Raw genomic sequence first — 27736 nt, 5'->3', positions numbered from 1 at the left:
CCCCACACAAATATACATACAGGTTCTTATATCCAATTTGTACTCAATTAAATTCTGAACTATTCTACCTTATTGATTCTCGTAATTCACAATTCAATTAGCTGAGCCTTATTATTAGTGATTGATGTGTAGATTTTAATATTAGGGGAATGGGTTTTGGGGTTTTGTGTTTAAGGGGTTGTGGTTAAGAAAGGGTTTGTGGAGTGTAATGTGTTTTGTTTCTAATGCGCTTGCAATGATGTATTTTAAGAGTGGGGTTTTGAGGGATGCACAGAAGGTGTTTGATGAAATGTGTCACAGAGGTTGAGGATGTTGTTTCGGGGAATTCGATTGTGGTTGCGTATGTGCAGAGCGGGGATGTTCAGAATGCGTTGAGGTTGTTTGAGAGGATGTGGAGAAGGGATAATTTGGTGTGAGTGCGGATGCAGTTAGTCTTTTTAATGTTCTTCCTGCTTGTGGGGTTGGGAAAGTGTGGAGGAGAGAGAAGGATGTTCATGGGTATGTGATTCGGAGTGGGCTTTCTGAGGATGTATCTATGGGGAATGCTATTGTGGATATATATACAAAGTTTGAGTTGATGGATAAAGTGAGTAAAGTATTTAAGAGGATGAAGGTGAAGGATGTTGTTTCTTGGAATACGATGGGTACTGGGTATTCTCAGGTTGGGAGGTTTGAAGATGCTTTGAGCTTGTTTGAGAGGATGAAAATGGAAACGATTGACTTGAATGTGGTTACGTGGAGCGCCTTGATTGGTGTTTATGCCCATGGGACTTGGTTAAGAAGCTCTTGATGTGTTTAGGAAAATGTAGCTCTCTGGATCGGAACCTAATATTATTACCATGTTGTCAATTTTGTCAGGTTGTGCATCCGTGCGAGCTATACTTCAAGGGAAAGATACCAGTAATTTAGTGGAATTGATTGGACGTTCGCTACAATTAGTATATGAGAATAATGTTTGAGTTCAGAAATGTATAAAAAATTTGTACTGACAAGTGTGATCTGAAATAGTTTACGATTTTATGGAATTGCATTGGAACTTTACAATTTATAGTTTGTGGCTTTATCTAAGATGATGCAACTACTATAGTTTTGGATTCTTCTTATCGCCCTCTATCCTTCATGCCCGGCGGTGGTAAGCTCTGGACATGGATTGTGCAAGAGAGATGATCCTCTCCTGCAACTCTAGAGCAGCAAGGCGTTGCTGCTCAGCCACCCTTGCACGTCTCTCCTGCTCTAGAGAGACTTCTCCCTCAAAGAAAAGGAAGTTGATTTGATCGTCCCACGAGAGTTCATCAAAGACCTCAAGTGAAACATAAAATGGGCTGCAACCAACCCCCTTGATACGGACACGAAGTCCGGTAGGATCAAAGTAAAATTGGTCGTCAGCCAGATGATGAACTGGTTGATAAACTCCATTAAAAAGCTTGTAGAATACTGTGGCATCCATTGAAGAGAGAGATGAACAAGAGGTGAGTTTTGAAATTAGGATGTTTGTTGAGAATAAGAGTAGTGATGGATAAAGAGGAGTGAAGGGTTTGAATTTATAGAGGGAGAAAAGAAAGAAACCAAAAGACTCTTGAAATACCTGGTTAATAAGTGTAATAATCACACAAGCATACTTTACGAGAAACTAGACAGTTAGAAATAACTAGTTACTATTCCCCATGCAAGTACTCAAGAATCTTAGTTCACTTTCTAGGATAACTATTTGCCATAAAAATAAACAAGTACTCCCTACACAAAAAAGTAATCCCTCCTATCATCAAAATATTTCACTAGCTAACTCATCAAACCAAATACTGATAAGGAATTATTTTGAATAAATTCAAAATACATAATTAGCACATAGTCAAATAAATTTAACTATTATCAGCATTAGTAAAACATCACATATAATGTACTAGTCTACTTACATTAGACTAACATATTCCACATTAAAAAAAATTGCACAAAAGCATGTAAATGTGTCAATAAGACTGAGTAATTATAGACAGAGTATGTCAAAAGTATTTTGCTGAACATAATTTATGAATTAAATTATTTCAGTTTTTCATACTTTATGCTTCTTTTGATCTATTATTTATTAACTTCATATATTTAGAATATGAATTAATAAATATTCAGTTTGCTTAGAATTTTGAGAAATTCCAAGTTAAAAAAATATATTCGAGAAGTCTGGGTATTTATAGTAAAAGTAAATGACTTGTCGAGAACTCAAAAATAGACATTTGAAATTAGTCTATTGAGAAGTCATATTGAGAAATAAAGTACATATCGAGAAGTCATTTTAAATTACTCTTTTAGAGAACTCAAACTTGACTTATCGAGATGTCAAATAAATACTCAGTTTATCGAAAAGGTGGACTGAATTAATTCCAACTTTTATTTTAATAAATTTAAAATAAAATTAGAATAAATTTTCCAAAAGTATTTTACCAAAATAATTTATTAATTTAAATTATCTCAGTTCTGAGTTATTGATAAGTCAAAAATTGTACTTGTAGAGAACTCTGTGAATAAACACTACTAGAGAACTCTACAAGGACTTATCGATAAGTCACTTTTAAGCCTATTGAGAAGTCACTCAAGAAGTCAGTAAATTGACTTATTGAGGACTCACTCGAGAAGTCCTAAAATGACTTGTAAAGAAGTCAATTTATACTTATCGAGAACTCAGTTCTCTATATACTTTTGGGTTTTTGTAATTCTGCCTTGTGTTAATTTTACATATTAAGAATGTAAATTAGCAACTGAGCAGTTTACTTAGAATTTGAAAAATTCCAAGTTAATTGAATTTGAAAAACAAATATGCAGAGATTTATGAAATATTCATAATTCATATTTCAGTTAATTTCCAATTTAATCAAATTGATTTTGATTTACTGGAGATTAATCTGCTGCAAAACATTAGCTGAGTTCTTCCCTTAGGATGAAGAGTTAAGCATTCCAATTTCACCTAGAAGTCTAGTGAAAGTTTCTTCATCCAAAGGTTTAGTAAAAATGTCAGCTAATTATTTTTCTGTTGGTACAAAAATGAGCTCAATGGTATCATTTGTAGCATGTTCTCTGATGAAATGATACCTTACATCAATGTGCTTTGTCCTAGAATGATTAACTAGATTAGCTACTATAGATATAGCACTAGTATTGTCACACTTAATAGGAATTTTGTGTAGCGCTAGGCCATAATTCATTAGCTGATTTCTAATCCAAAGCACTTGAGCACAACAACTTCCTGCAGCAATGTACTCAGCTTCAGCTGTAGAAGTTGATACAGATTGTTGTTTCTTGCTATAACAGGATACAAGTCTTTGTCCAAGAAATTGACAGCTTCCACTAGTACTCTTCCTGTCAACCCTGCATCCATCAAAATCTGCATCTGTGTAACCAACAACTTCAAAACCAGTTCCCTTAAGATACCATAATCCCAAGTTTGGAGTTCCCTTCAAGTATCTGAAAATCCTCTTAACAGCCATCAAATATGATTCTTTTGGATTGGCTTGAAATCTTGCACATAGACATGTGACAAACATGATGTCTGGTCTACTTGCTATTAGGTAAAGCAATGATCCAATCATCCCTCTATAGCTTGAGATATCTACACTCTTGCCCTTTTTATCTTCATCCAACTTTGTTACAGTAGACATAGGTGTAGATGCAGGTGAACAATCAACCATTCCAAACTTTTTCAATAGATCCTTGACATATTTAGTTTGGCTGATGAAGATACCATCACTTCTTTGGCTGACTTGAAGTCCGAGGAAGTAACTCAGTTCCCCCATCATACTCATTTCATATTCACTTTGCATAAGCTTGGAGAATCTTTGGCAAAACTTCTCATTAGTAGAACCAAAAATGATATCATCCATATAAATCTGAACTAGGATCATAAGCTTGGAGAGTCTTGTCTATGGTTCCTCTAGTAAAACTATGCTTTAGTAGGAAATATGATAGTGTGTCATACCAAGCTCTAGGTGTCTGTTTTAGTCTATATAGAGCCTTGAGTAGCTTGTACACAAAATTTGGAAATTTTGGATCTTCAAAGCCAGGTGGCTGTTGCACATAAATTTCTTCTTCTAGCTCACCATTCAGAAAGGCACTTTTGACATCCATTTGATACACTTTGAAGTTTGAATGTACAGCGAATGCTAAGAAAATTCTTATAGCTTTAAGTCTTGCAATTGGAGCAAAAGTTTCATCATAATCAATTCCTTCTTCTTGTGAGTAGCCTTTTGCAACTAACCTTGCTTTGTTTCTAGTAACTATACCATTTTCATCCATCTTGTTCCTGAACACCCATTTTGTTTCAATGATGCTTCTATTCTTTGGTGCATGAACTAATTTCAAGACTTTGCTTCTTTCAAACTGATTCAATTCTCCCTACATGGCAGATATCGAGTCGGGATCCAGAAGTGCTTCATCAATTTTCTTAGGTTCTACTTGAGACATAAAACATGCATGTAGGCACTTAGTAGTTGCAGTCCCGGTCCTCACACCAGCAGTAGGATCACCAATAATTGCATCTCTAGTGTGACTACTATCCCATTTTCTTGTATAAGTTTGTGGACCGGTGCCTTCATTATTTTCCTCATTGTTGGTGTGATTGCTGGATTCTTCTTCTCTTTCTCCCCCTGAGTTTATAAATTCCATTTTCATGATTTTCCTATTGAGTAGTCTCTTCGTTTAATGTCTGATGTGCATCAACCTCAACTTCTCCATCAGAGTCACTATCAATGTTGAGGTTTTCAAATTCCAGGGCTTCAGCTTCATTATCATCAAGACATTTCAAGCCTGGACATTTGTCATCATCAAAGATCACATATGTGCTTTCCATAATCTTCTTTTAACCAGTCACATAAACTTTATAGGCTGTTCTTTCCAGTGAATATCCCAGAAAAATTGCTTCAGAAACTTTTGAGTCAAATTTTCCCACATATTCAGAGTTGTCTTTCAAAATATAACACTTGCTTCCAAACACATGAAGATGCTTTACAATAGGCTTCCTCTAAGACATAATTGAGTAAGGTGACTTACCATGTGCCTTATTAATGAGATATATGTTCTGAGTGTAACAAGCAGTGTTAACAGCCTCTTCCCAAAAACTTGTTAGCAACTTGGCATCTTGCAGCATTGTTCTAGCAGCTTCAACCAAAGTTCCGTTCTTTCTCTCGACTACTCCATTTTATTAAGGTCACTTGGCAGCTGAGAATTATTGAACAATGCCTTTGCCTTTGCATAATTCACTTAATGTAACATTTATAAATTCTGTTCCATTGTCACTTCTCAGTCTTTTCACAATATTGTAATCTTCAGCCTGTTTTTCTATCTCCTTAATGTGCTCAATTATGATGTTGGAGTTTAATCTTTAGAGTACATGAACTCTACCCAAGTATATCTTGAGAAATCATTGTTAAGGCGAAAACACGCGCTAATATTCACGTATACACGTTCGCAAGTAATATAGAATACTTTCTAGTTCGTTCCCACAGAGACTCAGACTAATTATGTTCAATTAAACTCACTCACCAATGTATGATTACTTCTCAATGTTAAGACAATAACACTTAGATTTGATTAACTAATTATGAACTATAATTAACTACTAGAATTAAACACTTAATTAACACTTAGAATTAACAATATTAAAACACTCATGAGATCACAACTTCATTACTACTTCCTTCAGTAGTCATTGTTATTACCCTTAGTATGCAACATCAATGATATTAATTGAATAACACGAAACTGATAAAAACCAACTTTCATTGTACTAATACCATTCTACCAAACATCCACAATTAAGATAGAAGTTGAATATGCATCAATTATGTTGAGTCCCTATATGTCTACAGAAATTGACAACATAATGATTTAAGAACAAGTTATTCCTTTTAATTACATAAGGCGAATAAAATGGTTAGAGTTACCCACTAATCATGCAGACTCATACATGAACCTATGCTAGCATGGCAAGTTCTAAATCTCGAGATCCACCGTCACTTCACAAGAGATTAACACCGTATCTTATATGTTCGCGACGCACATAAGACGAATACGCACAACCAATACTAGATATCATACAATCATCACACACTAAGGTATTAAACAACTAACTAAAGAAGTACATAGTAAATCCGTTACGACCCCATGATCACGATTAGCCCATGTTAGCACTTATCGTCATCATGGGTTCATATGAAAACATGATAAATGAATACAAAAGAATAATAACTAAACTAATTATATTAAACCAGAGTACGTCACAAGAGTAAATAGGTTCAAAGCAAAGAAAACTAGCATCCAACGTTACAACAAAATAAAGAATCACAAGAAAATATGCTTCCTCTTCGTTGCGATGTGCTAAAACGGTCTTCTTCCTTATCTCCTTCGCTCCTTGATTAATACAACGATCCAACACACGTGAAACGTCTCTGAAATCTACTTATATAGGAGTCCCATAAAACCCAGATTACTCAGAAGTTGGAAGCCAAACAGAATTAAAAGTCTAAAATATTAAATCTGAAATTACGACCCTGCGTGGCCGCTCAGCATAGCTGAGCGGGCGCTCAGCTTCCTGCGCGGCCGCTCAGCTCCCTGCGCGGCCGCTCAGCTGCTGAGCGGCCGCTCAGACCCCTTCTGGAAAAATGGTCTGTTTGCTCCGTTTCTTCGCTGTAATCTGTTCCTCTCTTCCCACTTGCAATGCTAAACACATGCCAAGGCCTATTATTGATGAATTCTCCCCCGAAATGCAACTAATACCCTGAAATGCACAAACACTAGAAAAACGCATCAAATACACAAAATACTTGATTTCAAGACACCAATTTAAGCTATTATAAGACGTTCTAAGTGGTATAAAATGCCACTTATCACACCCCAAACTTAAATCGATGCTTGTCCTCAAGCGTCACAGACTCAAAAACAAACTAAAAACATGCATGAATGCAATCTATATGAAATGCACCGATCCTCCTTACTACGACCAAACCAACCAACTCACGACATCTCAACAAATGCAATTAGGCGAATAAAGATCAATCGAATCATACAAACTAACATACAAGCAGAAACGTGGTGTGTGCAGATGCTTAACAGATATGCTTCGCAACTAGATTAATTATCATGACTCAACTATCATCCAGGAAATCACATGATTATACAAAGAATAAAAATTCTAGGTACAAAGTGACTTATAACACTTCGAGAATCCTGGAGCTTATTACGGAATCATGCTTTTTATTTATGACAACAAATGCTTATTTGACCGTGCAATGAGTGAGGTCCACAAAAAACTTATACAATGGTATCCATGTAGCGAGCGTTAGGTTAGCGGATCCCAGACTATAAAAGCCTTAGGTCACTAGGCACAAGTCCCTTAAGAACTTAATAACTCGAATACCAAAGAGCCCACTCGTGATCAATTATGCATTAACTCTTTATTATATTTTTTTTCTCTTTTTTTTTTCTATATATATTTTTTTTCAACAATTTCTGAGCAAGTGCGTTTCGCTCCATCCTGCTCAACCCTAGACTACTCGCATACACATACGAGCTGGCTACTAGCCATTTGACGCCTAGCCATAATTAGCAACGAATTCCATTTTTTTACTCCATATTTTTTTTTCATGCCTTTTATCACTAAGAACCTATTATAAAATTCTAAGCATAATAAATAGATTAACCTCGAAAACCGTCGAACCATAACAACAATCTAGTCCTTAAGCATTCTCTAAGACTTAGTGAAATTACAAGTGTTTCTAGCATGCATATCAACCTACACGATTCAACATTACTTTAATGCTATCACTACACTCGCATCAACATCACAAATCAGTCGGCAAATCAGCGCAAAAGGGATCATGGCAAATGCATGAGCTACATGACATGATAAACAAATAAAGCTATAAATAATAAAAAAGAACTCTATATGGCAAAAATTATGCATTTATATGAACTAACTATCATAAATATGCAACTATATGACACACACACAAAATATTCCTTAACTACCACCCCCAAACTTAAATTCTTCACTGTCCCCAGTGAAGGTAGTAGAAAGGAACACAGGGTATACCTACTCGGAGAGATCATCATCATCATCACCCTCAGTGGGTGGTGTATCAGGAGGCGGATATGCAGAGTCCTCAACAATAACTGGCCACTGGATGTCAGCTCCAAGGCCTCGAAAAGCGGTCCCTAGCGCAAGGGTGAGCTCCTGAGCAAACCTGCTCTGCATCTCGTACATAGCATCCATCCTCTGTGACAGCCTCTTATACTGGGCATCAGCCTTTCCAGCACCCTCTTGAGCTCTAGAAGAACCAGCCTCATCACGCCTTGGCCTCGCCATAGTAGCACCTCGTGCTGGACGCCCTCCTGGAAGATGATAACCCAGCCCATGCTCCTCGGGCTCACCACCGGTCCACTCCTGCATCGCATTCAGAGTCCCGAAATCAATAGGAGCAGCCGTCAACTACAACTGCTCATGAGACGGCCACTGAACTCCCACCGCTCGGCAAAGCTTAGTAACTGTGGATGCATAAGGGTTGTTCATGTGCTTAGCTCCCCTAAAAAACTTCAGAATTCCTTGGTAGATGAACTCACCAAGGTCCACATAGTACTCCTCATTTAAAATTCCCCACAACAACTGTGCTCTCTCAACTGTGACCTCATGTGCATGCGAAGAAGGCAGAATATTAGCACAAATAAACGCATTCCATGCACAGGCATACCTGTTCATTACGATCGCCGGAAAGTGACGATACTCATTAGTTCCAGTTTTGAAAGTCCATACTGTGCCCGGCCTACAGAGAGTAGCACAAATCAAATCCAAGTCAAAATCCTCAGCAGTCTTCTCGTTCCAGCTCTCCTCCATGGGCTTCCTCTGTGTCTGCCCAATCACATGGCGAATCACCGCTAGGTGATAATCAACCGTCATCCCCCGGACCACAGAATACCCATTCTTCTCGCCCTTCACGTTCGCATAGAACTCGCGAACCACGCTCATCGGCACTGCTTCAAATGACTCACAAAAAGCTATCCACCCCTTCTCAGCAATCATAGGCAATAACTCACCATTTCTCCCCGATGGTAAAAAGCCCCTCTCCTTCAGAATCGGCTTCCCCAGAAGCCTAGTGTACTCCTCCTCAGCAGCCCTATCATTCAAACGAGGCCTCGCAGCACTACCCCTCGAAGAATCAGCCAGTAGGGACAGTGCTGCTGCTATCAATAGTCTTTGCTCTCTTGGGTGCCATCGAATCTGAATAAAAGTGCTTGAGATTTATGTTTTTGTGTTTGGGAGAGAGTTGAAGTGTAGAAAGAGTATGGGAGATATATGGGATAGGTGTATGTATATATAGGGTATGGATTAGGGTAGAATTTGATTAGGAATGGGTTTAAGGGTTAAACTCATGGGATGATGGGGAAATAGGTCGTGGGTTTATGGGTTGTATTTTATTTTTTTATTTTTCTGATTTTTTTTGAATTTTTATGAAACTAAAATTTTTTCTCCCAGCCGACCCCTGAGCGGTCGCTCAGCAAAGCTGAGCGGGCGCTCAGGAGGCTACTGGAATTTTTTTTTTCTGGCCCAGTTTTTCTGATTTTTTTGTGGTTTTGGATAGGTTATTAACTTCTAAGGGTTCCTGTAACAACAAATCATGGGTTGCCTCCCACGAAGCGCTTCTTTTTCGTCATTAGCTTGACATTGCGTACCTTCCTCAAGTTGTCAATAAAATGACACTAACCACTTCTCGGTTTGCCGTGTCCCCATAGTAGTGCTTCAAACGCTGACCATTAACCTTGAATGCTTGGTCCGGATCATTCTCAAAAGTCTCCACCGCTCCATGTGGAAACACAGTTTTGACAATAAAAGGTCCAGAACACCTTGATTTCAACTTCCCAGGAAAAAGTCGGAGACGAGAGTTGAATAAGAGAACTTGTTGCCCCGGCACGAATAACTTAGGATGTAGCTTCCTATCGTGCCACCTTTTCACCTTTTCCTTGTACATTTTGTTGTTCTCATACGCTTGGAGTTGAAATTCATCAAGTTCGTTAAGCTGAAGCATTCGCTTCTTTCCAGCTGTATCTAGATCCAGGTTCAACTTTTTCAACGCCCAATAGGCCTTATGCTCCAGCTCCGCAGGTAAATGACATCCCTTACCATACACCAGTTGAAACGGGGACATACCAAGTGGAGTTTTGTATGCTGTTCTGTAAGCCCAAACAGCTTCATCGAGCTTTAAAGAACAATCCTTCCTTGACGGACAAATAACCTTCTCTAGAATGTGCTTGATCTCTCTGTTAGATACTTCCGCTTGACCATTTGTTTGTGGATGATAGGCAGTAGCAACTCGATGATTCACGTTATAACGCTGCATCATAGAAGTAAACTTACGGTTGTAGAAATGCGACCCTTCATCACTTATGATTACTCGAGGCGTTCCAAACCTTGTGAAAATCTGCTTATGAAAAAAATTCAACACTGCCTTTGCATCATTTGTCGCAATAGCTTTGACTTCTACCCATTTTGAGACATAATCGACTGCCAGCAAGATGTACTGATTGTTGCAGGACGAGATAAAAGGCCCCATGAAATCGATTCCCCAAACATCAAAGACCTCGACTTCAAGCATCACATTTAACGACATCTTATCCTTTCTCGTCAAATTTCCCACTCTTTGGCAACGATCACACCTTAAAACAAATTGATGAGCATCCTTAAACAAGGTAGGCCAGAAAAAACCTGCTTGCTGAATACGTGATGCCCTCTTCTCACCACCAGTGTCCTCCATAAACTGTGGAGTGGCAGTCTCGTAATATCCCCTTCGTCTCACAGATTGGGATACATCTCCTGATGATCTGGTCAGCTCCCTGTCTAAACAAATATGGTTCATCCCACATATACCACTTCACCTCATACAGAAACTTCTTCTTTTGAGCTGTGGTCAAATTAGGAGGCATTATATTGCTGACAAGATAATTCACAATATCTGCAAACCATGGCTCTTCCTCCTGAACTGCGAACAACTGCTCATCCGGAAAAGATTCGTTGATCAATGTCTTATCATGTGAAGTAGACTCGGGATTCTCCAATCTAGAGAGATGGTCAGCTACTTGATTCTCAGTACCTTTTCGATCCTTGATCTCTAACTCAAATTCCTGTAGTAAGAGCACCCAACGAATGAGTCTCGGCTTCGAATCCTTCTTGGAAACCAAATAGCGAATGGCCGCATGATCAGTGAACACTGTCACTTTTGTCCCAAGCAGATAAGATCGAATTTTTTTGAAACCAAATACTATAGCCAAGAGCTCCTTCTCAGTAGCGGTGTAGTTCATTTGGGCCCCATTTAAGATCTTGCTAGCATAGTAGACCACATGAAAGAGATTATTCTTGCGCTGCCCAAGAACTGCGCCTACCGTATAATCACTCGCATCACACATCATCTCAAAAGGCTCTGTCCAATCCGGTGTTGTAATAACTGGTGCAGTCATCAAACTCTTCTTAAGAGTCTCGAATGCCGTCAAACATTCATCATCAAATTTTAAAGACACATCCTTCTCAAGCAAGTTGCACAGCGGCTTAGATATCTTCGAAAAGTCCTTGATGAAATGCCGATAAAAACCCGCATGACCAAGAAAACTACGGATTCCTTTCATAGAAATAGGTGGTGGAAGATTTTCAATGACTCCCACCTTGGCTTTGTCCACCTCAAGACCCTTGCTAGAGACCTTATGCCCAAGAATAATGCCTTCACGCACCATAAAATGACATTTTTCCCAATTGAGAACCAAATTAGTTTCCACACACCTTTTGAGCACGACACAAAGATTATTCAAACATTCATCATACGAATGTCCAAAGATGGAGAAGTCATCCATGAACACCTCGACATTATTGCCAATCATGTCAGAGAATATAGCCATCATACATCTCTGAAAAGTGGCCGGTGCGCCACATAACCCAAATGAAACTCTGCAAAAAGCAAACGTGCCAAATGGACAAGTGAAGGTAGTCTTTTCTTGATCCTCTGGTGCAATACAAATCTGATTATACCCCGAGTAGCCATCCAGAAGACAATAATACTCATGACCAGCCAACCTGTCAAGCATCTGATCAATAAATGGAAGAGGGAAGTGATCCTTCCTCGTGGCCTTATTCAACTTTCGGTAGTTCATGCATACTCTCCATCATGTGACTGTTCGAGTGGGGATGAGCTCGTTCTTCTCATTTGCTACCACAGTAATACCTCCTTTCTTAGGCACATATTGCACGGGGCTCACCCAAGAACTGTCAGCGATAGGATAAATGATTCCTGCATCCAGCCACTTCAGAATTTCTTTCTTCACCACCTCTTTCATGATAGGATTAAGTCTGTGCTGTTGCTCAACAGTTGGCTTACTACCCTCCTCGAGCAGAATCTTATGCATGCAATATGAAGGGCTGATCCCCTTGATGTCTGTTATGGTCCATCCAATAGCCGATTTGAATTCTCTCAAAAACCTTAAGAGTTTGTCCTCCTCACTACCTGAAAGGTCAGATGCAATAATAACAGGTAATGTAGATGCATCACCTAAAAAAGCATACCTCAAGTGTTCAGGCAATGGCTTAAGCTCCAAGGTGGGTGCTTCCTCAATTGATGGTTTGAGTTTTCCTTCAACATTTTTGAGGTCAGAAGTACCCAGAGAGTCAAACGGCATGTCCAGCTTTCGCCTCCAGGGAGAAGCATTAAGATATTGTAATTGCTCATTGCCATCCTCATCATCACTGTCAAAATCCCCCACTAAGGCCTTTTCTAATGCATCAGACATTAGCATATGATCGAGTTCTGAAGTAACCATAGAATCAATCAAATCCATTTTTAAGCACTCCTCATCTTCTACAGGGAATTTCATTGCTTTGAATACATTGAAGGTCACATCCTGATCCTGCACCCTCATTGTAAGTTCACCTTTCTGCACATCTATCAAGGTACGACCAGTAGCCAAGAAAGGTCTTCCCAAGATTATAGGAATCTTCTTATCTTCTTCGAAATCCAGAATAACAAAGTCTGCAGGAAAGAAGAGCTTATCCACCTTGACTAGCACATCCTCCACTATGCCTCTTGGGTAAGTAATAGAACGATCAGCCAATTGTAGAGACATGTAGGTGGGCTTTGGATCAGGCAAATCCAACTTTTTAAAGATCGACAATGGCATCAGATTGATGCTTGCTCCCAAATCGCAAAGGCATTTGTCAAAAGACAACTTACCAATGGTGCAAGGAATGGTGAAGCTACCTGGATCTTTAAGCTTTGGAGGTAACTTTTGCTGCAGCACATCACTGCATTCTTCCGTTAGAGCAACGGTCTCAAGGTCATCCAGTTTTACCTTCCTTGAAAGAATACTCTTCATAAACTTCGCATAACTAGGCATTTGCTCCAGAGCCTCAGTGAAAGATATATTGATGTGAAGTTTCTTGAACACCTCCAGAAACTTACCGAACTGCTTATCCAGCTTTTGTTGTTGCAATCTCTTAGGGAAAGGTGGTGGAGGATAAAGTTATTTCTCCCCTGTATTACCCTTAGGCAGAGTGTGTTCAACAGTAGTCTTCCTTGGTTCCGCCGCTTTCTCCTTTTGCTTGACTTCTTCATCTCCAACTTTAGCTTCTCCTTCTTTTGCCTTTTCAGCATCAGCAACTTTTCTAGACCTTAAGGTAATAGCCTTGACTTGCTCTTTAGCTTCCTTCCTGCCTGGCACTTCCGTGTCACTGGGAAGTGTGCCAGGTTGGTGATTGAGCACTGCATTGGCTATTTGACCGATTTGATTTTCCAAGGTCTTGATCGACATCGCCTGACTCTTGCATAACAGCTTAAGTTCCTCAAAATCAACACTAGTGGGTGTAGCTGCACCTCCCTGTTGAGGATATGATTGCCTTTGAGCATACTGCTATGGTTGCTGGAATCCAGGTGGATTGAACTATTTACTCACACCTTGCTGATATGGTGGCTGAATAGCATTCTGATTATTACCCCAGCTAAAATTTGGATGATTTCTGTTGTTAGAATGATAAGTAGCTGGCACAGGCTGCTGTTGTCGCTGATAGTTGTTCACATACTGAACAGATTCGTTAACAAGAGAACAGTGATCCGTAGCATGAGAACCTGCACAAAGCTCACAGACCACAGCTATTTGAATGACTCCATAGGTAGCTAGAGAATCGACCTTCATAGACAACGCTTGGAGCTGCGCTGCAATAGCGGTGGCTGCATCGACTTCCAGAATACCTGCTACCTTCCCAGGCATCATCCTTTGAGTTGGGTCTTGATGCTCATTTGCAGCTATAGTCTCAATAAGATTATAAGCCTCAATATAGCTTTTGGCCCACAAGGCGCCTCCAGCTGCTGCATCGAGCATGGGCCGAGATTGGGCCCCTAAACTATTATAGAAACCAGTGATCACCATCCAATCGGGCATTCCATGATATGGAAATTTTCTCAACATTTCCTTGTAGCGTTCCCAAGCTTCGCACATAGATTCTGTAGGTTACTGCGCAAACTGAGTAAGAGCACTCCTCATAACAGCAGTCTTGGCCATTGGATAAAACTTCACCAGAAACTTTTGCGCAAGATCTTGCCAAGTAGTGATGGACCCAGCTGGTTCAGAATGTAACCAGTCCTTAGCTTTATCCCTCAGTGAGAATGGGAAAAGCCTCAGCTTGATGGCCTCATCAGTCACACCATCATATTTGAAAGTACTGCAGATCTCGACAAAATTCCTTATGTGCATGTTGGGGTCTTTAGTCGCAGCTCCTCCGAAAGAAACAAAATTTTGCACCATCTAAATAGTGTCCGGCTTGATTTCAAAGGTGTTAGCTTAAATAGCCGGATGAAGAATGCTTGACTGAATGTCATCAATTTTAGGCCGAGAAAAGTCCATAAGAGCTGGATCTGTCGGAACAATACGATCACCCATGATTACTGGCTCTTTCTGCTCACTTCCTGAATCCGAATATTCAAAGTCTATCTTCTCCGGAATATCAAGAACTTCGTCTGTCTCCTCAGCTGTATCTAAAGTCCTCTTGCGAGTACGAGAACGAGTTTGCATAAACGCTCGCTAAAGTACCTGAAACACAACCAGAAACAATAAGTAACACGTCTTAATCACTGACTCCTAACGACCAATGATGGTAAGTACATAAACTAAACAAATACGTCGAGTCCCCGGCAGCGGCGCTAAAAACTTGTTAAGGCGAAAACACGCGCTAATATTCACGCAAGTATACGCGTTCACAAGTAATATAGAATACTTTCTAGTTCGTTCCCATAGAGACTCCGACTAATTATGTTCAATTAAACTCACTCACCAATGTATGATTACTTCTCAATGTTAAGACAATAATACTTAGATTTGATTAACTAATTATGAACTATAATTAACTACTAGAATTAAACACTTAATCAACACTTAGAATTAACAATATTAAAACACTCATGAGATCACAACTTCATTACTACTTCCTTCAGTAGTCATTGTTATTACCCTTAACATGCAACAACGATAATATTAATCGAATAACACGAAACTGATAAAATCCAACTTTCATTGTACTAATACCATTCTACCAAACATCCACAATTAAGATAGAAGTTGAATATGCATCAATTATGTTGAGTCCCTATATGTCTACAGAAATTGACAACATAATGATTTAAGAACAAGTTATTCCTTTTGATTATATAGGGCAAATAAAACGGTTAGAGTTACCCACTAATCATGCAGACTCGTACATGAACCTATGCTAGTATGGCAAGTTCTAAATCTCAAGATCCACCGTCGCTTCACAAGAGATTAACACCCTATCTTATATGTTCGCGACACACATAAGACGAATACGCACAACCAATACTAGATATCATACAATCATCACACACTAAGGTATTAAACAACTAACTAAAGAAGTACATAGTAAATCCGTTACGACCCCATGATCACGATTAGCCCATGTTAGCACTCATCGTCATCATGGGTTCATATGAAAACATGATAAATAAACACAAAAGAATAATAACTAAACTAATTATATTAAACCAGAGTACGTCACAAGAGTAAATAGGTTCAAAGCAAAGAAAACTAGCATCCAACATTACAACGAAATAAAGAATCACAAGAAAATATGCTTCCTCTTCGTTGCGATGTGCTAAAACGGTCTTCTTCCTTATCTCCTTGACTCCTTGATTAATACAACGATCCAACACATGTGAAACGTCTCTGAAATCTACTTATATAGGAGTCCCATAAAACCCAGATTACTCAGAAGTTGGAAGCCAAACAGAATTAGAAGTCTAAAATATTAAATCTGAAATTACGACCTTGCGCGGCCGCTAAGCATAGCTGAGCGGGCGCTCAGCTTCCTGCGCGGCCGCTCAGCATAGCTGAGCGGGCGCTCAGACCCCTTGTGGAAAAATGGTCTATTTGCTCCATTTCTTCGCTGTAATCTGCTCCTCTCTTCCCACTTGCAATGCTAAACACATGCCACGGCCTATTATTGATGAATTCTCCCCCGAAATGCAACTAATACCCTGAAATACACAAACACTAGAAAAACGCATCAAATACACAAAATACTTGATTTCAAGACACCAATTTAAGCTATTATAAGACGTTCTAAGTGGTATAAAATGCCACTTATCAATCATCCACCATCACAAGTACATATCCGTTCCTTGAAATTGATAAGACATTCACTGGCCTAAATAAGTCCATGTGAATAAGTTGCAAGGGTGCACTTATGGAATTCACAGTTTTTGACTTGTGACTAGTTCTTTTCATCTTTCCTTTCTGACAAGCTTCACAAACTTCAATTTGAGCAAATTCCAGTTTGGGCATGTCTCTCACTAACTCCTTTTTGACTAAGTTGTGAATTGCCTTGAAATTCAAGTGAGACAGCTTCTTATGCCATAGCTTGCTTTGTTCTTCTAATGCCTTGGTGTAGAAGCAATAAATACCATCCTTATTTGTTGAGTCCAAATCTGCAACAAACAAGCTTCCTTTCCTTGCTCCTTTTAGAGCAACTTCACCAGTTTTCTTGCTGATAAAAGTGCATTCTTCTTTGTTGAATAAAACTTCAAATTCTTTGTCTGCAAATTGGCTAAAACTGAGAAGATTCACTTCAAGACCAGCTACTAGTATAACATCATCAATGACAACATTTTCAGAAATAATCTTGCTATATCCCATTGTGAATCCGTTGCTATTATCTCTAAAGGTCACCAATGGGCCAACTTTCTCCTCAAACTGTAATAGCTGGGCCTTATCACATGTCATATGTCTAAAGCATCCACTGTCAATGATCCATATGACTTTCTTCACTTTGCCCTGCACACAATGAGATTCAGGTATGTTTAGTGTTAGGCACAAAGCATGTGCTAATAATTCACGCAAGTATATGCATTCGCAAGTAATATAGAATGATTTCGAGTTCATTCTCACAGAGAGTCTGATTAATTATATTTAATTAACACTTACTCACCAATGTATGATTACTTCTCAATGTCAAGACAATAACACTTAAGGTTGTTAAACTAATTATTAACGACTAGAATTAAACACTTAAATTAACACTTGAATTAACAATATTAAACAAACATGAGATCATAACTTCATTACTACTTCATTCAATAGTTATTGTTATTACCCTTAGCATATAACGGTGATGATATTAATCAAACAACACGAAACTGATAAAAGCCAACTTTCATTGCACAAGTACCATTCTACCAAGCATCCACAATTAAGATAGAAGTTGAATAGATATCAATTATGTTGAGACCCTATATTTCTACAGAATTTGTAAACATAACGATTTACGCGTAAGTTATTCATTATGATTACATAGGGCAAGTAAAATGGTTAGAGTTACCCACTAATCATGCATACAATACATGAACCTATGCTAGCATGGCAAGTTCTAATTCTCAAGATTCACTGTTGCTTCACAAGAGATTAACAGGCTATCTTATATGTTCGTGACGCACTTAAGACGAATAAGCACAACCTATGCTAGATATCATACAATCATCACATACCAAGGTATTAAAAAATTAACAAAAAGAAATCCATAGTAAATTCGCTACGACCCCATGATCACGATTAGCCCATGATAAAACTTATCGTCACCATGGGTTCATATGAAAACATGATAATAACACAACAATATAAACTAATAAAAATACTTAATAAAATCAGAGTACGTCACAAGAGTATTAAGGTTCAAAGTAAAGAAAAATAGCATCCACTGTTATAACAAATAAAAGAATCACAATATAACGTATGCTTCCTCTTCTTCATTGTTACGTGCTAAAACGGTCTTCTTAATTTTCTCTCCTTGCTCCTTGCTTGTCACTTGTTGTTGTGAAACGTCTCCCAAGATTGCTTATATAAGGGTCCACAAGAGACAGCGCCCTTCGAAGCCCAATAGATATCAAATTAGAAAATCCAGATTCTAAAATTACGACCCCAGGCGGCCGCCTCCATTCCCACGCGGGCGCCTGCTCTCCAGGCGTTCGCCTGCAAGCTCCAAGGGGGCGCCTACACAGTTTCTGGAAAATTCCACTTCTTCTCTTCAGATTTTGCTGATTTCTTCGCACAACTCCCCGCAACTGATTCCAAGTACTTCCCTAGGATTATTATGATGAAATCTCCCTAATTACGCAAGTTTTACCCTATAATGCAAAAACACTAGAAAAACGCATCAAATACACAAAAATACTTTATTTCGAGACATCAATTCAAGCCATTATAAGACGTTCTAAGTGGTATAAAATGCCACTTATCACACCCCCAAACTAAAATCGATACTTGTCCTCAAGCGTCACAGACTCAAAAACAAAATAAAAACATACATGAATGCAAACTACATGAAATGCAGTAATCCCCATCGCAATGACTAAACCAACCAACACATGACATCTCAACAAATACAATTAGGCGACTAAAGATCAATCAAATCACGCAAGCTAACATACAACTAGAAATGTGCTGTGTGCGAATGCTTAACATATATGCTTCGAAACTAGATCAATTATCATAACTCATTTATCCTCAAGGCAATCACAAGATTATACGAAGAATATATTCTAGACACAAAATGACTTATAACACTTCAAGATCACTGGAGCTTATTACGAAATCATGCTTTTATTCAACACAATAAACAAATGCTTATTTGATCGTGCAATGAGTGAGGTCCACAAAAGACCTATGCAATGGCATCCATTTAGTGAGCGTTAGGTTAGCGGATCCCAGACTATAAAAGCCTTTGGTCACTAAGCACAAAGTCCCCTAAGAACTTAATAACTTGAATACCAAAGAGCTCACTCTTGATCAATTATGCATTAAACCATATTTTTTTCTTATTTTTTTTCTATGCTTTTTCTTTTTTTTTTCAAAATTTCTGAGCAAGTGCGTTTCGCTCCATCTTGCTCAACCCTAGACTACTCGCATACAATACGAGCCGACTACTAGCCATTTGACGCCTAGCCACAACTAGTAATGAATTCCAATTTTTACTCCAATTTTATCTTTTCATGCCTTTTATCATTAAAAGCCTATCATACATTCTAAGTATAAGCAATAGATTAACCTCAAAAACCATCAAACCATGACAACAATCTAGTCTTTAAGCATACTCTAAGACTTAGTAAAATTATAAGTGTTTCTAGCATGCATGTCAACCTAACAAGTTTCAACATCACTCTAACGCTATCACTACACTCGCATCAATATCACATATCAATTGGTAAAGCAACACAAAGGGATCATGGTATATGCATGAGCTATATGACATGATAAATAAAGCTATAAAATAAAAAAAACTATATAGCAAAAAATATGCAACTATATGAACTAAACTAAAAAAAACTGTATAACAAGAAATATGCAACTATATGAACTAAACTAACATGAATATGCAACTACATGACACACACACATATGTTCCTTAACTACTACCCCCAAACTTAAAATCTTCACTGTCCCCAGTGAAGGTAATAGAAAGGAACACATGGTATACCTACTCAGAAAAATCATCATCATCATCACCCTCAGAGGGTAGAGTGTCAGGAGGTGGATAAGCAGAGTCCTCACCAAAAACGGGCCACTGGATGTCAGCTGCAAGGCCTTTGAAAGTAGTCCTAAGTGCTAGGGCGAGCTCCTGTGCAAACCTACTCTGCGACTCATACATCGCATCCATCCTTCTGGAAAGCCTTCTGTACTGGACATCAGCCATCCCTGAACCATCACCTCCCTAGGCTCTAGAAGAACCTGCCTCACCATGATCCTGTCTATGCCTAGCCATCGTAGCACCAGCTGCTGGACGTCCTTCTGGGAGATGATATCCCAAACCATGCTCGTCGGGCTCTCCACCTGTCCACTCCTGCATCGCATTTAGCGTTAATGAATCAATAGGAATGGCTGGCATCTGCAGCTGCTCATAAGAAGGACAGTGGACTCCAACTACCTTCCACAACTTCGTGACAATTGAGGCATAAGGGATGTTGTAATGCGTCCTCCCCCTCAAAAACTTGAAAATCCCTTATTAGATGAACTCACCAAGGTCCACATAATACTCCTTATTCAAAGTCCCCCACAACAACCTGGCTCTCTCAACTGTAACCTCATGTGCATGCGAAGAAGGCAACATATTAGCACAAATAAAGGCATTCCATGCAAGGGCATACATGTTCATCGCAACAGCCGGAAAAGAACGATACTCGTTAGATCCCATCTTAAACTTCCACACCGTGCCCGGCTGACAGAGAGTAGCAATAATCAAATCTGAGTCAAAATCCTCAGGGGTCTTCTCATTCCAATTCTCCTCCTGGGGCTTCCTTTATCGTTGCCCAATAATACGGTGAATCGCCTCGGGCTAATAATCAACAGTAAGCCCATGAACAACAGAATACCCATTCTTATCGGCCATGGCGTTCGCATAGAACTTGCGAACAACACTCATCGGGACCATTTCAGGTGACTCGCAAAAAGTAATCCGACCCTTCTCTGCAATCAGCGGCAATAACTCACCATCCCTCCTCGATGACAAAAATCCCCTCTCCTTCAGAATCGGCTTAGTCAGAAGCCTAGCATACTCCTCCTCAGCATCCCTATCCACCAATCGGGGCCTCGCAGCAGTACCCCTTGAAGAATCAGCAGTCGGAATGGTGCTGTTGCTATCGACAATTCGAGATCTCTTTCGGGCCATTGACACTGAGAATAAGAGTTGTAGAGTTGTGTTTTGTGTGTAGTAAAGGGTTTGTAAGTTGAAAGTATATGAGAGTGTATATGGAGAGGTTGTGTGTATATATAGGGTAAGATTAGGGTTAGAATTAGATTAAGAGTGGGATAATGGCTAATTTGTAGGGAGAATTCGTGGGTAATGGGGTTTGTTGTGCTGTGGTTTTGTGTTTTTGATTTTTCTGTTTTTTTAAGGCTGAAACGAATTTTTCGAAATTTCGGTCCGCAGGCGGTCGCCTGGAATCAGCAAGCGGGCGCCTGCCAGCAAGCGGCCGCCTCGAACCAGCAGGCGGGCACTTGCAAGGTTCCTGGAAAAAATATTTTTCAGCCAGCTTTTTCTGATTTTTTTGGGTTTTTGGATAGAGTACTAAATTCTAAGGGTTTCTATGGTCTCATATCTTGGGTTGCCTACCAAGAAGCGCTTCTTTTACGTCATTAGCTTGACGTAGAGTAGTTCGATCAAGTTGACAATAAAACGACACTAACCACTTCCCGGTTTGCCGTATCCCCATAATAGTGTTTCAATCTCTGACCATTTACTTTGAATGCTTGGCCCGGATCATTTTCAAAAATCTCCACCGCTCCATGTGGAAACACAGTTTTGACGATAAATGGTCCAAACCACCTTGATTTCAACTTTCCAGGAAAAAGTCGGAGACGAGAGTTGAATAAAAGAACTTGTTGCCCCGACACAAATGACTTAGGAGATAGCTTCCTGTCGTGCCACCTTTTTACTTTTTCCTTGTACATTTTGTTGTTTTCGTATGTTTGAAGTCGAAATTCATCAAGTTCATTTAACTAAAGCATTCGCTTCTTCCCAGCTGCATCTAGATCAAGGTTTAACTTCTTCAATGTCCAATAAACCTTATGCTCAAGCTCCGCAGGTAAATGACATCCCTTACCATAGACAAATTAAAATGGGGACATCCCAAGTGGAGTTTTGTATGCTGTTTTATAAGCCCAAACAACTTCATCGAGCTTCAAAGACCAATCTTTCCTTGACGGACAAACAACTTTCTCTAGAATGCGCTTGATCTCTCTATTAGACACTTCAGCTTGACCATCAGTTTGCGGATGATAGGCAGTAGAAATACGATGATTAACATTGTAGCGCTGCATCATAGAAGTGAACTTACGATTGCAGAAATGCGACCCTTCGTCACTTGTGATAACTCGTGGCGTTCTAAACCTTGTGAATATCTGCTTATGAAGAAAACTCAACACTACCTTTGCATCATTCGTCGGTAGAGCCTTGACTTTTACCCATTTCGAGACATAATCGACTGCCGGCAAGATGTACTGATTATTACAGGATGAGATAAATGGTCCCATGAAATTGATTCCCAAAACATCGAAGACCTCAACTTCAAGCATCATATTTAAAGGCATCTCATCCTTTCTAGTAAGATTCCTAACTCTTTGGCAACGATCACACCTTAAAACGAACTGATGTGCATCCTTAAACAACGTAGGCCAGAAAAAACCTGCTTGAAGAATACGAGCTGCTGTCTTTTCACCACCATAATGTCCACCATAAACTATGGAATGACAGTCTCGTAATATCCCCTCCATCTCACAGAATGGGATACATCTCCTGATGATCTGGTCAGCTCCTTGTCTAAACAAATATGATTCATCCCACATGTACCACTTCACCTCATGCAGAAACTTCTTCTTTTGAGCCGCATTCATATTAGGAGGCATTATATTGTGGGCAAGATAGTTCACAATGGCTGCGAACCATGGCTATTCCTCTTGAACTGCGAACAACTGCTCATCCGGAAAAGATTCGTTGATCAACGTCTTATCATGTGAAGTAGAATCGGCATTATCCAATCTAGAGAGATGGTCAGCTACTTGATTTTCAGTACCTTTTCGATCCTTGATCTCTAACTCAAATTCCTGTAGCAAGAGTACCCAACGAATAAGTCTAGGCTTCGAATCCTTCTTTGAGACCAGATAGCGAATGGCAGCGTGATCAGTGAATACTGTCACCTTTGTCCCAAGTAGATAAGATCGAAATTTTTTGAAACCAAAAACTATAGCCAAGAGCTCCTTCTCAGTAGTGGTGTAGTTCATTTGAGCTCCATTTAGCGTCTTACTAGCATAGTAGACCACATGAAAGATATTATTCTTGCGTTGCCCAAGAACTGCTCTCACTGCATAATCACTTTCATCGCACATCATCTCAAAAGGTTATGTCCAATCAGGTGCCGTAATAACTGGTGCATTTATTAAACTCTTCTTGAGAGTCTCGAATGCTGCCAAGCATTCATCATCAAATTTGAAAGGCACATCTTTCTCGAGCAAGTTGCACAACGGCTTAGATAACTTAGAGAAGTCCTTGATGAAATACCGATAAAAACCCGCATGACCAAGAAAACTACGGATTCCTTTAACAGAAATAGGTGGTGGAAGATTTTCAATGACTCCCACCTTGGCTTTATCGACCTCAAGGCCTTTGCTAGTGACCTTATGCCCAAAAATGATGCCTTGTTCCACCATGAAGTGACATTTTTCCCAATTGAGCACTAGATTGGTTTCCACACACCTTTTTAGCACCAAACGGAGATTATTCAAACATTCATCAAATGAATGTCCAAAGACGGAGAAGTCATCTGTTAGTCCCTTAACAATATAACAAGAATTACAGAAGGGGGGTAGAATGGAATTCTTGAATCTTTTTCTTAAAATAAAAATGTTCAAACTCGAATACAAATATAAGTGTTTTCATTAGCACAATGCGGAATAAAAATTTAAGTGAATTAAAACATAAGTAATTAAAAAAAAGAGTCTTTAAAAACTTTCTGGTGGATTTAAACAATTCCACCAGAGATATATATTATATCGAGAGAACTCTGTGTGCAAGAATGCTCACAGCTGCTTACAAATTTGAACTACTGAGAACACAGAGAAATACTAATAATTCTGCTTACAAATGTTTCTCACTTTTTGTATCTCAAATTTTTGTTTCTATTTGCTACTTCTTGGTTTATATAATACCAAGATTACAAAGTCAAAAGATAGAATCATTATAAAAACTATCAGTTTTTATGCTTTGCTACTTTGTTCTCTATTACCCAGTTAATAGGCTTCCTCATTCCATTTGCATACATCCTGATGCATGTGACCAGTTGTCACTGTCAACTGATATTTGAATTATTTATCCGTTGGGTTCATGATCATCCGTCAGATTGTTGATTATCCGTCGAGTTGTTGATCATCCGTCGGATGCTTTGTAGTTTATCTGTCGGGTAGCAACCAGGCACTTGACTGCATTTCACTTATGCAGAATTACAAGACATCATCTATGTACAATTAATCAACCTATTCTGCATATCTAGTTAAAGTCCACATGACTTATATGCTACTACAGACTCTATACAAAGGTGTATGCAGAAATGTGCTACAGACTCATTATTACACAAGCTACTCACTCGATGGATAATAAATCATTATCCGTCGGGACTATAATGAGTTATCCATCAGGACTATAATTCTTATCCGTCGAGTGCTACATTATTTCACTAAGTAAAATCTACTTAGGTGTTTTCTTTATGTCATCATCAAGTACACAACATATGCACAACAATCTCCCCCAATTTATGTCTACTGGAATTGTAGCCATAAATTAAGAGATACTTGATGATAACAAAACACCCTAAACATACATCTTTAAAAGAAAGTAGATAATACTGAAAGTGCTTCAAGTAATCAAAATGTACAAAGATTGGCTCACATTCATTTTCAAGATGCTCCTCTAGCCTGAGCAGATTTTTCTAGTTTCTTGAAGGTCTGGATCTTCTTCCAAGCTTTCTGTTGTTTTCATCAATTTGATTTTGGAGCTGCCTGTGGAATTCCAGTTCATCAGATTCTTAGAGATTTAGCTTTTCTTGCATTTCCAAGAGAGTCTCATTACTGGAGATACTCAGTTGGTCTTCTAATCTGAAGAATCTTCTCACACCTTTGTCATCTATGAACTCCATCAGCCAGTAGGGCCTTAGATTCACTCTTCTCCCTGTGTATGGGATGATTAGAGTCTTTGGGAGTGCATCTCTAGCTCTAACACTCCTTAGTTCTTCAATCTTCTTTAATACTAGTCTTCTTGTAGTGACATTGAACCAAAAGTTCTTCTTGAAGGATGAATAAACTTTAATCAATACAGCTTGGCTCTCTTGAAGAATCCTGTGAAGTGGCCAGTAAATCTCCTTTCCTCCTTTGTACTTGAATACTAACCTTTCAGGCAGATTTTTGTATGCATCAATTCTCCTCACTTCATCTAGTTCATCTAGATAGAGGTTTAGATCAGAAAATTCTTTGATGTCACACAAGTACAAGTAGTCTCCCTTATTGACTTTGGGCTGAGCTTTGACTACAGATTTGGATTTGAGGGGTGACAGCTTCACTTTCTTGACTGCCCTTGACTTTGTCCTTTTTGGCTTGCTAAGGATTGGTAGACTGAAGTCAGGAATTGGTATGTTATCCCATTCTATTGGCTCATCCTTGGGCACAATAGGTTCACCATGAATATTCCTGTAGGGATCCACCACCCTTATATCTTCAAATAGCACAGAGGGCTTTGATGCTTGAGTTGTTGCTGGTGTGGGTTCTTTAGGAAATTGATCTTCCAATTCCTTGTCAACAATATCCAGTTTTCTTTTAGTTCTTTTAGCCAATTCTTTCTTCCTTGGAGATTTCTTCTGTTCTTCAACTTGCTCCCTTGATTAAGTAGCTTCAGATGGTTGAGAAGGAATTTGTTGGGATGAACTCACAACCTGTAGCTTGGCTAAGATAACAATCTACTCTTTCTTTTGTTTAGCCTTCTTTGCATCTAGAGCAGCTTGCTTCTTTTCCTGCTTTAATCTGGCTTTTTCTTCTCTCTTTGCTTGAGAAAATTGAGGATGTCCAGCTATCACACAAATTTGCTTCCCATTTCTGAATATCTTAGCAATCCTCTTTTTAGAAGCTGAATCAGTTGGATTTTTGTAGAAAACAATTGATCTTGATAGAAGCTTCTTCATATCAGGCTTGGGTGTCTCATACACAGTATCCAAGGGGTTCTTTAAGGATGATTTTGAATAGTTTACCCTTGGTTTAAGGATCATTTCAGCCTTTGGAGACTTGATACAGGAAGATTGTCCTCTTTCCAGATAATTCATGCTCATCTCATTCACACTGATTTGCTTGACTTGAGAGTGATGAATGGCTGACTTAACTGGCTCCTTGACAAGTTGAAACTTCTTCTGTATCTCCTCATCAATCTTCTCCCAGTTGATCAAACTCAACTTTCCTTTCTCAGCAACTTTCAAGTTTGCTGCTGCTGCTTGAATCAGATCTATACCATCTGCAACTGGTGGCTTTGAGACAGTAATTGAAGGTACAATTACTTTGATGATTTGTATTTGAAGTTTCTCCCCCTCACTTGGTCCTTTCTCCCCCTTACTTGGTTCTTTCTCCCCCTTTTTGTTATCATCAAGTTGAGGAGTCAGGCCTTGTGCTTTAGCTAGTTGCATTAGAAGATTTGTCTGAGACTGCTGATTTTGAAGAATGGTGGCCACAGAATTTTCAATAACTTGAACTCTATCTTCCAACTTGGCCAGCTTCTTTTCAGAATCTGATTCTCTTCTCAGTCTTAGTAATAGATCCTGCATTATACCATATGGCATGACTGAATCCAGCTTCTCAGAATTGTAGGTCTTCAAGTCAGCTATATCCTTTTTGAGTTCATCTACACTCAGATTCTATCTTAATTGTTGTAGCTTCATTAGATGTAGAGAATCTAGATGAGCTTGAAGAATAGCCTTGGTACCATCATTTGAACACTTCTGAATGGCCTGTTGGATAGACATGATTTGTTTGACCAAGGATACATTAAATTGTCGTGGTGTGGACTCCTTTGTCAAGGCCCATTCAGGTAAATATGGAATAGAACTTGGGCCTTCATCTCCCCCTAAGTTCATGCTTCCATCAAATGAAATAGAGTAATCATCATTAGAATTTACTCCAAATTCCTCAGATGGCTCACAAGCTGTAGAAGGCATTAAATTGACAGCAGCTTTATCCCTTTGTAGAAATTCTGAAGTATGCACCGGATTCAAAGTCTTTTCTGCCTCCTCATTTCCCTGAGCAGCCAACAATTGATAGGCTGACACAGGATGAGTAAAAGTGTCAGCATCCAAGGAAATGTTATCAATTACAGCTTTGTAATGTTGCTGAAATTATCTTTCTTTTTCAGCATCATCCACAATCATTGACTCATGAGCAATGGCTGGATCCATCCTTGTACCCTCTGTACCTGCTTTTCTCTCATGTTCTCTCTTTTGTTGCATCAGGGTCTCACCCTGGCTCCCCACCCTCACACCCTCACCTTCACCTACTAAGGTGGGACTCCTCTCACTCGCTTTTGCCAATCCTGAATAAATGGATTGCTGATTTTCACTCATTTCCTCTCCTTTTGCCTGGGAGCAACCCA

General features: G+C 39.1%; 1 protein-coding gene across 1 annotated transcript in view; it reads left to right on the top strand.

The window, feature by feature from the left end:
* The first annotated feature begins 208 nt into the window (after positions 1-208).
* The window catches only part of LOC141685731 (pentatricopeptide repeat-containing protein At5g16860-like), a 46531-nt gene continuing 19003 nt past the window's right edge, over positions 209-27736 (top strand). Inside the window, exons 1-2 of the mRNA XM_074490819.1 lie at positions 209-302; positions 429-752. Of these exons, the coding sequence (XP_074346920.1) occupies positions 209-302; positions 429-752 (418 nt within the window). The remainder of the gene's footprint in view (positions 303-428; positions 753-27736) is intronic.

The sequence above is a fragment of the Apium graveolens genome, chromosome 9, assembly GCF_009905375.1.
Source record: "Apium graveolens cultivar Ventura chromosome 9, ASM990537v1, whole genome shotgun sequence".
Taxonomy (NCBI): Eukaryota; Viridiplantae; Streptophyta; class Magnoliopsida; order Apiales; family Apiaceae; genus Apium; species Apium graveolens.
Note: the sequence above shows the minus strand (reverse complement) of the source record. Positions and strands in the feature narration are given on the sequence as shown.